This window comes from Thermobia domestica, chromosome 2 (genome assembly GCF_964235325.1).
Source record: "Thermobia domestica chromosome 2, izTheDome1.hap1.1, whole genome shotgun sequence".
NCBI classification, from domain to species: domain Eukaryota; kingdom Metazoa; phylum Arthropoda; class Insecta; order Zygentoma; family Lepismatidae; genus Thermobia; species Thermobia domestica.
The window spans coordinates 225,375,227-225,390,536 of NC_137455.1; the positions used below are offsets into that span (position 1 = coordinate 225,375,227).

The 15,310-nt window shown below is 34.5% G+C and overlaps 1 protein-coding gene across 1 annotated transcript; it reads left to right on the forward strand.

Moving 5' to 3' along the window:
- Window positions 1-11,943: 11,943 nt before the first annotated feature.
- LOC145679352 (uncharacterized) lies at window positions 11,944-12,558 on the forward strand. Its single transcript, XM_081749936.1, has one exon. The coding sequence runs from the start codon at window positions 11,944-11,946 to the stop codon at window positions 12,556-12,558; it is 615 nt and encodes a 204-aa protein (XP_081606062.1).
- Window positions 12,559-15,310: the final 2,752 nt, after the last annotated feature.

Sequence of the window (15,310 nt, forward strand, 5' to 3'; positions counted from 1 at the left end):
TGTTTTTAAGATTTGCTGAAGCTGACATCATGTTCTTTTATTATTGTTTGTTCTTGCGTCGAGTATCCGAAACTTCGATTCCAGAGTCGAACACCAACTGAATTGTTTTCCAAGTTTGAGTAAGATAAGATTAGCTGTTTTGGTCTTTTACTTTGTCTCTACTTAGTTCAACAAAGGTGAAAAAATGACCATGACAAAATTTTGTACATTCAAATATTTTGGTAACAAAATTACAGGTGACGATATTACTATGTCAAAATTTCCGGTGACGAAATAACCTACATGCTAATATTTTGGTGACGAATTTACCGGTGACGAAATTACCGTGACGAAAATTCCGGTGGCGAAATTTCCGGTGACGAAATTACCTAAGTTCACCCTGGTCACCCTCAGCCACCTTCACCATCAATAGACTCCCTTACACTCACAGTTATCTTCATGTACTTAATAAACAATAAGTAAGGGTAAATATCATTCTCATTCAAGTGATTGAAATTTATATATAATAATATGCATAGGTATACATTATATCTACGGTATATTATTATTTATATTTCATATATATAAATTAAATAGATAGCCATTTTGCACTGGGCTCGCTCGAGCTCAGTTCCCTCAGTTGGGCTCCTGCTCCGGTTCACTTCCCTCAGTTGGGATCGCATTCATTCCGGTTTGCTCTGACTTATTTTATTAGGATTCGGGCTCGCTCTTAATTATTGAGCGCGAGCTCAGTTGAGTGCGAGTGTCGAGCTCGAGAGTTTGGACACCTATTTGCTAAGCCAAATTTGTAAAAAAAAAAAAAAAAAAAAAACTATTTTTAGTATTCTTGGATATCTTATGACCCGTTGCTGCTGACAAATTTTTTAAAAAAGGAGACAGATGCCAATAAATATCATAAGTGCTGTTCTTGCCTTCATTAATTGGTATGGTAGTACAGTTGGAATTTTTCTTTTCTTCTGGGAACAATCAGGAGCATTTCAGATTTTGCTTTGGGGGGGGAGGGCAAGACCCCTTGATATAAGCAAAATTTCGCGTTTTTCACTGATTTATTGCTGTTCTATTGATAAAATCTATATACATCTCAAACTCAGGGGGGCAAATGCCCCTCCCTGCTCCCCCCAAATGAGGCCCCTGGGAACAATACGTGCCTTCGCACTATATTGCACCAAGCTTTCCTTATACAAGTGTATAAATGCAAGTGATTTGGGAACCTAAGACTCCACAATATTGTTCCGAATTGTGCCCCGCACCTTCTGACTGGATCAGATTATCTTCTTTCTCTTACTTTGAGGCAAGAAAACTTTGATTCTTTAACGGTGTTCCTTCAAAAGCAGCCTCCGAATATAAGAGTAGAAAATTTGAAAGGGCGAGTTGATTATAGCCTGTATTTTGCCAAAAGAACAAAAATTAAAGTTAATGAAAGCTTAAGTAAGATGTTTAAGAGTATGAAATTTACCTCATAGCACCACATTGAGTCTAGAAGTTATGTGTAATACATTTGAGAATGGTAAGCATAATGTGGTTCTACTTTTCGATCCATCTACTCATTACTATAAGTATATAAAAGCCGGTTCTTAAGTTGCATAATATATTACCTGACCAGGATAGCAGTGTTGTTTTGAAGGGATGGCGCTGATGTTGTGTTTACATCAGTTCCATGGCAATCGCGGTGGGACTGAGGAGCGGAGAGTTTCACCCTGTAGTGTATTCAACGGTTTTCAAAAGTTTCAGTTTAGATGTTATACATAGCCTAATCTGTTTACGCTTAATAAAGAAAGCCATAAGTTATGTAGTTGTAGTGAACCATACCTGCAGTAATACAGATGTATTGTGAATAGTGATATATGAATGGAAATTACCAATTTAAGAACAACATAGCACAATTGACAATTCAGTGAGCTTCTACCGTGTATTAAGCAGATTGTATAAAAATTGATTACGTTTTATTTGATTTCATTATAAAACAGGATCAACCTGTAAAACGAAGGAATGACAATGTCAATGACTAAAAGGTTAATTTAAGGTTGATAGCTTAGAGTTTTGCGAAATGCCTTGTAACTGTAAGTTGAAATCAAATTAAGCTTAAGGCTCACGATGTTTGTGCTTGTTTTAAGTGTATTTTGTCGGTTGACAAATAAATTATTTTCTCGAGTTTTGGCCAGGGAAGAATTCCGATATATGTTTCCACTCTAGAACTGTGAAAGTCCTCTCCGTTGGTCTATTGGCTAGTGCATGTGCTTTTACTGGACGTGGTTCTGGGTTTGATTCCCAGTGAGAGACCAAAATTTAATTTTACAATCTTTCACTTTCATTAATCACCTGTGTCCTCTAGCATAAACAACATAATCATGGGCGTTAAAATAAAGAAATTTCATTTTCTTTAGAGAAATGAATCATTTGAGGGAAAAGGAGGTGAAGAAATTTTCCCTTCGATTTTTAAAGATTTATGGGATTGGATAGCTTGCCTTTCGGGATTGATTTGTAAAATTTGATTCAGTACATCCTTAATTTAAGATCATTATAGAAACCCAGGCCTTCGTAGTTTGAATAAAAGTATTGATAAAACATCAGCGTATGGGTAGTGTAAGCGTAAGTATAACTGCTTCAGTACATAATAAATTTACAACTTTTATTTATAAGAAAAGAAATTTCCCCTGGACTCCCTATGAATTTCCCTCAGGTTCTAGTTATCATGTGACAAAGAATTAAATCTACTAACTGCTTTCACACACAATATAAATTTAAAAATTGGGAGCCTAGTGGTATCTTTGTGTCTGTAGTACATAATAATACTGATACGTTGTTTTCTTTAACATTTTAATGGCGTTTGTCGATTGACTTCAGAGGACTGAGTTTAGCCTATAAACACAAGCTGTTTATAGTTAAAACATATCAGATGTACGGTCTTGTTTAATAAAACCTGCCCCCCCTCCTCTTCTATCTGAAAAGCCCTATATTGTTATTCACATATGAAATCCAAAGACAAAGGCAGTCGTCTTTATCCAGTTGTATTTTTATTTAAAGTGTAAGTATTAAAATGTGCTACACATGGTTGCAAGAGGTTGGGTGACTTTTTTTTTCTGTTAATACTGAACTTAGGTACCTAATATTGGGACTCATGTTTTTCATGAATTGATGTAAGAAGCGGCCGCGTAATTTCTGGCCAATTGCTTCATCACTGGTATCATGAGCAATGAGATAACAACAGTGGAAGAAACTTCGTTCTTCTCAAACTTGATACTTTGAAAAAACTTATGAGAGGGGTTTCGTTATTCAAATACATATTCATTCTAATCAGTTTCAGAAGTAGAATTAATCTTATAATAACGCAATGACTGTAAGAGTTACCTTGAAAATGTATTTTGTATGTTTTATTTTTCTTTTTTTACGTAATTCAGAGATTTTTTCTGAATTTCACTGGAGTTATAAGGAACCTTCAATTATCGGGAACCCCACTTTAATCGCTCACCCTCCGCCCCAATGCAACATTGGGAACATTTGCAGCTTAGTACAGCTTAAAGGAACATGAACGTATATATTCGATTTCTTACTCTATTGCTCATAGCGTTGATCTCGAGACGAGATGAGAATTCAGGTTTTTTCGTCTCGTGTCGTAAATGTTTTTAAAAGTCTCGTCTCGAATAAAAATTTCCTCGTCTCGTTTTGTAAATTTTTGTAAAAAAAAATGTGTCCTAATTTCCTTCTTAGTTTCATGTAAAATTTATCAGAATTCTTCCAGGTTACGACGAGTCCACGAAAGATTGATATAACAACAATTAAATCATATTTATTATTGAAGTAAATTGTGTAATGACTTGCGTATCTTTAAACGTTGATAAATGATCTTTATTGGGTTCATACAATTACTTTATCAAGTTATATATATATATAGTATGGCGTTAAATTCGTTGTACAAAAGCAGATGAGTGATTCCTGAGAGTAAAACAAACAAAAAACAAGTTCCAATAAACATAGGGTCCATAGCTTTAAAACTATGGGATCTACTGTAGTCGGGTCAAGACTTCACTTAGGAACTAGTATGTGTTCTATCCAAATATACATATTTTAGAATCCTAAGGTACCCACCCAACAATTTTTATGAAGGTAGTTGGAGAGTACTTTATACCATAAGCCCGTAGTCAAACTCCCTCTATAAAAATTGTTGTGGAAGTGCCTCAAGATTCTGAAACACGCATTTTTGGATAGGGCACATACTAGTTCCTAAGTGAAGTCTTGATCCGACTACGGTAGGTCCCATAGTTTTGGAGCTATGGACCTTTAAAATTAATTTTTTCCTGTTTTTGGCAGCCTATAACATGTAAACGATGGGGTTTTCCCCCTATGTTTATTGGAACTTTTTTTTGTTTGTTTTATTCTCAGGAATCACTCCTCTACTTTTGTAGAACGAATTTAGTGCCATACTATATATATATATATATATATATATATATATATATATATATATATATATATATATATATATATATATATATATATATATATATATATATATACTAATTATTAATCATTTAACACTAAACAGTGTTTGAAATTGAGATGTAACATTTGGGTGAACTAGTCATACCTACAAAACTCGACAATTTTCTTGACTCTCCTCGATTCACTTCTCACTTTATATGTACGAAAGAAGGAGCATATACATGGATAAGCATACCCTATATTTTTGAAAACGGGAGATCATATGTCTACCGAAAGTTCTAGTGTTTCTTGTGAGTACTCTACAATTTGTTTCCTCCGATGATTTTTTGTCCCGATCTTTGCTTGAATTTGTCCCTATGCATATTTTATAGACTTAAAAATACTAGAGGCAGTCACCAGAAAATAATGAGTACACATCTTACACATCCTCTCGTCAAAAATTTTCGGAACGAGTCGAATCGACCAATTTTAATTCGTTTTTTTTCCCACAGAGAGCATCTGATCCTTTGTACAATACTGAGGTCAGTTTATTGGCAAGTTAATATGGAGGATGTATGTATTTTTCCTTTTTCTTTGCTTGTTACTTAAAATGTTCTGCAAATAACTTCAATAACTTTTGAAACTGTTTGTCTTTACTTGAGCATATGCGTGAAGTGGTTTATTACGAACACGACAAAAAGAACTGTGATAGATTAATTACAGATAATCCGCTTAGAAACACTGCTGCTTGCATTTTAATTCCAAAGCCGGCCGCCTGCACTCGTTCGCTGGTCAGGTAATAACGGAAAAATAGTACTTTATATAAAATGAGTTAATATAAAGGACTCCGTTAAAAGAGAAATGCAATTCTCAATTTACGAAGCTATCGTGAAATTTAGGATGTTTCGTGTTCATTTGGAGCTAAATGTTTTTTCAGCAGCGAGATTGTATGAGACTTATCTCATCCCGAAGGCGAGAACACTCACCACTTTTTTGCAAGGGATCAATACAAATATAAGTTCCCGCAACATTTAGCTGTTTCGTCAGATATGTGCTAATCTTTACTGGAATAGGAACTGATATATCCTCAATAAAAATATTTTGACAAACAACAACAAAATCGAGTTGTGGCAAACGACACACCGTTGTTTGAGAGTAACTTTCGAAAGAAGACTTTATATAAATTTCCTACCTTGTAAATTCAAGAGGTTTCCTTACTCTATGATGTTTATGTTTTAAAAAAAGATGCCATGGAATTTGTTACTGAAACAACAAATACAAATGCCAGTCTCAAACACCACTCATGAAAATCTATGGTAAAAACATTTCTATCTCCAAAACCAGCCTGAAATGTCACACACTCTTCAAGTGGATAAATATCACACATTACAAATAATAGTAAGAGACGTTCTATTGGTCCCCAACTGGCTTAATTTGTACTCAAGCAGAAAATTTACTCTAACCGCCCTCGTAAATAACACTCCAAATGGCACATGTTTTGTGTCGAAGTGATACGTTGTTGCCATCACTATAATTATATTATCAATAGATACATTATGTAATAATAATAATAATATTATAATAATACAATCATTAAAGGAAATCAATATAATAGTATGGACAGGGGCGGTCAAGGACGGATTTCTGGAAGTGGCAAAGGAGGATTGTATTTTTTTTTCTCATCGGGCTTTTGCGGCACTGATGCCTTACGTGGAGGGGGAAGGAAAGGGGCGAACCACTTAACATGTTTGGTTCGTACAAGCGTTATAGTTGTGGAAGTTACATAATATCAACAATATGATATATTTAATACTAAAATAAGCACATATCATGAAACTAATGATTGATTTCTTTTTTCTTTTCATTAAAACCTATCCAAATTGAATTCAAATTAAATGAAATATTTCAGTTTAACATTCCAGAACTATGCCCTTCAAGGTAAGGGAGACGAAAGGAGGATGCAACGAAAACAAAAGTAAGGAAAATCTAGATAAATCTGTCTTTCTGCGAAGACTACTGAAAAATCAGTAAGCAAGACGGTGAAAATTGCAACATCACTTTCTTTTTCAGCAGGTCAACTGGAAGGCCACCCTCAACTGGAAGCACTTGTTGAATTATCCCTCCCATGAAACTGTCCCTTCTCATTCAGTCACTGAGTGACGTGACTTAGTTGCGTCACTGCTTGTGAAAAGATAGGCAACCGACTAGCGATGACGAGGGTTAGAAAATAAGTAAGAGTAGTTTAAATTTGGATTATTTAAAATTGGACTAACCACTAATTATGTTTCTATATGGGAGTGGGAAAACATGATGTGTACTGTACGTTTAAGCAGGAAACCAAATCTCAAACTTATCAATTAAATTTAAAATAGTTCAAGTTCAGTGGTGAAAACGAAATATATATATATATATATATATATATATATATATATATATATATATATATATATATATATATATATATATATATATATATATATATATACTGCTAAGCAGGCATATAGAAGCTAATACTTCATTCTATTAAAGTATAGATCATCCGTTGCAACGAATGTTATGAGGACTTGTGAGATTGACACGTCTTACAATGTATGCTTTTCCAAGAATTGCAGAATTTTTGTTATCTTTGCACCCCTCTCGAGCCTCTATAGTTTGCTTCTGACAAAAGGAAAGTTTTCTGCATCAATAAGTAACTATTCCAAGAAACAAACTATGTGATTCTAGCGACTGCAAAAATGTTTTTGATATGTTTCAAGTCAGATATAAATGCCTGTTTTTTGTTTCGTTACATAAAATACATTATTATCTTTTCTATCTATATGACCACTCGAAAAAAATACTAGAGAGAAGAAAAAATGAAAATGTTCTTCAGGGAGGGAATTACATTTTTGTCACACGGAATATCCCATTCACCATCCCCATTAATTCGTACACTGTACCAGCTAATGTTTTATGACCTAATTACGTCACTTTGTGCCAACTAGGTTGCTGCTTTATTTGGAGTCGCAGGGAAGTGCTATTTGAACCATTTCCCAAACAAATAACTTTCAAGCAAACATCCTTCAGGAATTCATTCTGGTGATGGGCATTTTTGCTACCCCTCACTCACCCTCACCCTCAATCAATTCCCTCATTCTTACCCTCATTCACCCTCACCCTCAATCGACTTCCTCACCCTCACCCTCATCTACCCTCACCCTCAGTTGACTACCTCACCCTCACCCTCAGCCACCCTCACCCTCAGTTGATTCCCTCATATTCGCCCTCAGCCACCCTCACCCTCAGTCGACTCCTTCACCCTCACCCTCAGGCACCCTCACCCTCAATCAACATTTTCACCCTCGCCCTCAGACGCCCTCACCCTCAATCGACTCCCTCACCCTCATCCTCAATCACCCTCACCCTCAGTTGATTCCCTCATACTCGCCCTCAGACACCCTCACCCTCAATCGACACTTTCACCCTCACCCTCAGCCACCCTCACCCTCAATCGACACCTTCACCCTCACCCTCAGACACCCTCACCCTCAGTTGACCCCCTCACCCTCACCCTCAGCCACCCTCACCCTCAATAGACTCTTTCACCCTCACCCTCAGACACCCTCACCCTCATCTACCGAAATGAGGGTGAGTGAGGGTGAGGGCGGCCCTCTTGAGGGCAAAAATGAGTGAGGGTGCCCATCTCTGATATACTTCTCTTTTTGCAAAAAAATCTTTATTCTCTATACTTCAATGCGAGGGCCACTCGGAAAGTAAGGTTACCCATGTTCTGGCTTCAGCGCTCGCTTCTTGATAATTTTCGAGGACGAAAATTCTGAAGCAGTGGGAATGTGACGCTGGGTCCAAAATATGGTTACATTGCTCTTTATTAAAGGAATTGAAAAGGCTATTTTGGATTAATGTGCATTTTACAAGACAGTTTTCTCTTTTAGCTTGTCACAAGCTAGCAACAGAGAAAGGAAATACGCAAAACCTCGAAGGTGACTGTGGTTGTTTCTACTGCGCAAATTTCGTAGGATGTTTACTTGTTGAAGGTTATGTTTGGTTACTAACAGGATACACCATCACGATTTTGACAACGTGACCCCGCATTAAATGCGGAAATTTGGTTAATAGTTAAGAATCTATGGACAAGTCATAGATAGATGTGGATAAGTCTATAGAAATCCTGTCATTGAAATCTTCCGGCGGTAACAGTCACGCTGTCCACGTGTGTACAGAATCACGCCATGTATTCTGGGTGCGGTTCCTTGCTAATAGCCAATCAGAATGCAAAAGAGAAACAAGTTTCCATATTTGTAGATCTGACGAAAAGGATATGCTGACTGATATGAGGATTGGGCGTGTCCCTCGTAAAATAATAAAAAGGGACCTCAAGGTCTCAATGATTGATTCGGACACTCAGAGAGGCAGAGATTCGGAGATACGTAGCTTCGAGATCCAGCAATTCGGGACGTCGGTTATCAAGTTGCTAAGTGTTAAAAGACTTCTACTACAAGGTATGTACGAGCACTCGTTGCATTATTTAACTTCAAGTTAAGAGATGTCATGCAGTACTATAAAATGATTTGTTAGCCTATCGTAAAACTTTCAAGATTGAGAACTGAAGTCGCATATTCGTATTTCATCTTCCATCTCTTATAACTTAAATATTTGAATATCTAACCTGTTAATCAAAATATATTAATGTACCTAACTGTCAATGAACTATCAGATATTCCATTACTTTTGTCAAATCACTAAATTAAATGCTGTTGTATAATACAATTTTAGTTATGTAATAAACTTAACTAATTAGAAATTATGTTGTCATTCCCCTAGATTAAACCACTTTTTCTCATGAAAATCATGGTGTAATTTGATTATATTTTCTTTGTGACATCCGCTACAGAATTAGCGTGAGCAGATCTCTACATTATGGTGGAATAAAACGAGCTAAGTAAACAGAATGAGACCTGTAAATTGTTAACTGTTTTTGGAGATTCGACGATGATATGGAAGTAGATATAGACAACACTGAAAAGGACTTTGTCTTTTTAAAAACTTTTTGCACAGCAAGAGTTAATATAAAATTTAACGATATTCCTATTCATGCATTAATTGATAGGGGAGCTACTGTATACCTTTTATCTTACGCTTTTTGGCGCGAGATTACTAAGAATTACTCAAATCCTAGATTACAAAAGGTAGATAATTTGATATTGATTGATTACACAGGGAAGCATAAAAAGAGAGTGATGGGTAAAACGCAAATAGAAATTGGAATACAAAATTATAAAATCACAATTCCTATTTTAGTTATTAGCGAATTGAATGAAAAAGTGCTAATTGGATTGGAATTTTTAACGCAACTACGTACCGTTTTGTACTTTGAAAACAAAACGTTTGCTCTACATACCTTAGATGATGTGATAATTCAAAAGTTAATTCCCGCTAAGGATAACATTGCGCCCCAATGCCTGCCTTTCATAAATAATGTTTTGGATATTAAAACTAATGATTTGGAGAAAACTAATGCTAGTAAAATGCTAAAAGAATCGTCTATGGTAGAAAATGAGGATCTTTCTTTTTATAAATGTGTAGATGATATTCTAAATTCATTGGATTCTGTTGATAACAGAGTAATTTCATTATTTAAGAACAATTTATAAACATAAGAGAGTGTTTTCACGTAAACCAGGTTGTTGTAAGGATTTTGTATATACTATTGAAGTTGATACTAAAGATCCCATTGTGACGAAACCATATATTATTCCATATCGTTTTAGAGAAAATGAGCGTAAACAGATATCGGAGATGTTAGAGCAAGGAATAATAAGACCTTCTCAAAGTATACATCTAAACCCATTGCACGTAGTACCAAAGAAAGACGGAAAACTGAGAATAGTGATGGACCTCAGAAAATTAAATTCACATGTCAAGCTACAAGTAAGATATCCTCCTGTAGATGAAATCCTCAGTTCATCACAGGGTAACACCGTGTTTGGGAATTTAGATTTGGTCATGGTTTATAATCAAATTATGTTGGATGAAAGTTCGAAACCCCTTACTGCCTTTTTGTTTGAAGGTCAGCTATACGAATATAATCTTGTGGTGTTTGGTTTGATAAATGGTAGGGCAACATTAGCATCTTGCTTGAATCAAGTGTTAAAAGCAAGATTTACGTAGCAATGTAGTATATTATGCCGATGATATTTTGATCATGGGTAAAACACCAGAAGATTTGAAAAGCTTGGACTTAGTTCTTGAACGATTAGAAAATTTTGGCTTAACAGTAAATATTGAAAAATCTAAATTCTTTCAAAAGTCCATTGAATTCTTGGGGTACTCAATCGATGCAAGTGGAATGTGTTACGGTGATTCCAAAGTTCAAGCAATTAGAGATTTACCCGTTCCCACTAATTTAAAGGAAACTCGGCAAATATTAGGTCTTTTTAATTGGCTTTGGAGATCAATTCCAAAATTCGCTGAAATCGCCGAACCTTTATTCTCGATAACTTAGAAAGGAGTACCATGGCAATGGGGAGATGCCCAAGAACAAAGCTTTGAACATTTGAAAACATGTATTATAAAAAATATTCGTCTAAATCACCCTGACTATAATCGTCCTTTTTTGTTCAATGTGATGGTGCACTTACAGAAATTTCTGGCATACTCTGGCAACCTGGAGTTTCTATTAATGAACCGTCTGTAATACATTGTGTCAGTCGAACTTTGAAAAATGCAGAAAAAGGGTATACTATTACTGAAATTAAACTGCTTGCGGTACGTTTTTCGTTACAAAAATTTGCTCCTTACCTTAGTGGATGTCATTTCTCTGTCATCACGGACCACAGTTCATTATGTCATTTAAAGAAAATACAAGGATACAATAGTCGTTTATTAAGATGGTCGTTAGAATTGCAATCTTTTGATTTTGAAGTCAAACATATAAAAGGAGTGGAGAACGTTCCAGTGGATACGTTATCCAGATTGTTTCCTAGTGAAAATCATCACGTATTATCGATAAATGTTTTCAAAATTTTACAGGAAGAAATTTCTAATATTTCTATGGACGAATTACAAAAATCCCAAAGAGAATATGAGCCATAGTCTAAAATCATTCACCATTTGACGTAATGTGTAGATAAATGTGACTGTCTTCGTTCTTGAAACACCCTGTATCAAATGTCGAATAACGTTTTGATAAATAAGGACTTCAAATATGAACATAGGACCAAAATCTGTGTTCCTCCAAAATTGGTTCCATGCATATTAAAAGCTTATCATGATGACTTTGGACATTTTGGATATTTAAAAGTGTATTCCTTGATTAATAAATCTTTTTACTGGAAATCGCTTAGATCTCAAATCAAAAATTATATCAATGACTGTGAGGAATGTATGAAGATTAAGCATAATTATCGGTCTATATATAAACCTATGTTGTCCGTAATACCTGAACGCTCACATTCGTTCATTTCTATAGATTTATATGGACCACTTCCAAGAGCTCCTACTGGCGAAACTTTTCTGCTTACCGTAATGGACATTTTTACAAGCTACATAGTAGCGTATCCTCTACGTAGAGCAACTTCTTCAGCGATAGTTAACCGTATTTTGAACTTATATATCCCGCATTGTGGTCCTGTCGAACATATATTATGTGATAATGAAGGACAATTCCGTAGTGATATATTCATGCGTGCCATGAATACTGTTGGCATTAAAATACATTTCGTAACGCCGTATCATCCCAGCAGTTCAGTTGTTGAAAATATTCATCGAAATCTTGGAATGTTATTCCGATATTGTTGTCGTGATAAACATAGTGATTGGGATAAATATGTAACTGAAATTACATATTTTCTAAATTATTCGGTGTGTGATACGTTAGGAGTTGCACCTGCCAATATTCATAATGGAACAGATTATGTCGCACCGATTGAACAACATTTTGGAGTTCAAATTAATGGAAACAATGAAACTGATTATTCACATCTTGTGAGTATGATTCATTTTTGCAGAATGCAGAAATTCAAGTCTCGAAACTTGAATGTTGAAGAACAGCAAATGGGTAAAATTAAAATTCAGACGAATGATTTGGTATTCTTAAGATTACATCCCCAGAGTGATGCATCATTGAAGAAGGATACATAAATTTTGTGATTTGTTTGCTGGACCTTATTTATGTACGAAACAAATTAATCCTAAAGTATTTGAACTTAGGATATAAGAACGGGGAATATTTTAGGATTACGAAATATTGATGAAATTAAATTATGGCAACCTAATGAAAACACTAGAAAACGGTGGATGGATTTAGTCAAAACTTTAGTTCATCCAGAGATTATAAGGAAAGTTAATATAAAGAATACTTAACAGAGGGAATTTAGTTTTCAAATAGGAGGAAAACAAAGTATTTCATGGATATGTAAGTTTGTTTAATGTATTTTATTTTATGTTATTTAATCTTTGAGTTCATGTCTATAATCGTAGTTACTCAATTTATGTCAACAAATGTCTTAATGCTATGTGTTTTCTTTAATATTCGTATTTCCTAATATTCATGCGTTTTCCTAAGATAGCAGAACGCAATATCAATCACATTATTCGTGTTCCATGTTATTGAAGTATATTTAAAAGCATCTTTGTAATGCGAAAATATATATTGAAGTTAATAATTTATAATTTTCCTAAGAAATTCATATCCAAGCAATTTTTACTTTTGTGTTCTTATTATATTCGAATTTATGTAAATAATATAAATGTTAAAGGATAAAAAAGAGATATTTTTAATGTAAACGTATGAAGGTAATGACTATTATATAAAATTAATGTCATGTATATTATGGAAAGATGTAGGAGTAATGAAAATCAAGTTTATGCGTTGTTCAAAGAATTTACAAGGGGTATTTAAGAAGTATTTAATGTTAACGGTCCAGAGTTCTTTTTTTCTTTTTTTTTTTTTCAAAAAAGGAAAAGTCCGTAGAGCGCCATAATATACAACAGTACGTTGTATATTTGTATATTTTTACTACTTGTAAATCCTTATTTTATTAGGGCGTAAGATATTTTAAAATATGTACTAAGCTGATTATGTAATTCGAAGAAGAAAAAGAAATATGTTAATTATAATATCGATATAAAAAGATATTCATATGTTTCAAATGTTTTAAATAATATGATTTTGGAATGTCGTTGTCAGGACAACAAAATATAAACAAATGGATTTTTATTCAACGGAGTTGGCATTTTAATGGCTCAATAATTTAAAAGAACCGTTCCATCTTTCTTTGTCATGTTGGATCGGATCCTATTTTAAACTATAGGCCCCTCCTATATAGCTTCGGAGCGGATACAGACGTTAAAATGGCATCATTCAATTTCGTTTTTCAAATGCATCCTTATTTTGTGACACTGCGGATAGTTTGCTATGTTATACTATCGGTGTTATGCATTTGAACTAAATTCATAGGATGAGACCCAGACTCCATAATTACCATCTGTTGTCACATATCAGACTTGTCCATTGTATATTTTCAGCACACGTAGCTCTAACAGTGTGTAACACTGTACCACTACACTTCACTGTTATGTTTAGTGATAATAGTGCGTTTTAAATATGTGAACACTTGTATATGGTATTATTTGAAACAAAATATTTTTATGCTGAGTTGACAACACTGCTTCACCTATGGCAATACTGTTTATGGTTTTCGATAGGGCATTTTGTTGTCTTTACATTGTGCAACTTTTGTTTTGATTGCTTTAACGGTTTTTAAGATATTTACTTTAAACGTACATAATTCCATGATATAATTTTTTGGATATTCAAATTTTGAAGCCCCGTAGCTCCTATCCTTCTGGTCCATAGCACCTTAAATTTAGCTCATTTTCATTTCTCATGATGCTCTATGGCAATCAGATTTGAGCGACTTGTGGGAACCTTCCGTGTTAGCATTGTCTTTTTTCCAGACCTGTGTTATTATTATTATATAATTAATAAATGTCTGTTGGTGTAGTCATCTTATATTAACTTGATATGATTTGTAACCTCATATGATTTTAACTATAATGCACAATTTTGAAATAAAGTTACTTGATATTTTATTACATACATCAGCCTCGACAATACTGTTAAAACATCAGGTTGGTCAATCTTACACGCATCTTGAAACCAACAAAACTTCACAAGATTCTTGAATTATTTTCTCTATTTATCTACCTCCGCAAAGTAAATGTTTCAGAGGAACTTGTTTATCTTTGTTATTGAATACATTTTGGGAAGTACTTCAAAAGAAATGGGGTGCCACTTCTGCCACTAGTAAAAGAGCGGTGATAGGTATTGGGAGGTCCCCATAGAGCAGTGGTACCGATATTATTAGGGCAAGATACAGTGGCGGCACTAACTTCGCGAGGGTGCAACACGAATTATATGTATAGAAGTTGCTTTGAATAGCTTATATATGTTGTGTTTATAGTCACATATGATTTTAACTCGAACGTAAGATATACTTTTAGAATAAAAGTACTTGATAATTGATCACAGACAAGAACCGCAGAGCTCCGGTAAGATAGTTGTATCTTCAGGTTGGCTAATCTTATATGCACCTTGAAAAGTTATTACAAAGAAGGGCTTATAATTTAAAAAGTATTTAAAAAAATAATTTAAACATTTGAGGGAAGTTTATTTATTTTACTTTCATTAAATAGAATATCCTCTGACCCCTGAGTAGCAAAGGACATTACAAAGAGCTGTAATAAATCAAAACAAATCAACGAACTTCTATCCTAAAAGTCAAACCTTTCTAACCTAATAACATCCAGATTGACAAAATTGTGTGAAATGAGAGTACATTCGTTGGAAGACATTAGCTCCGTAACATCATTCTCCCACATGGAATCACGC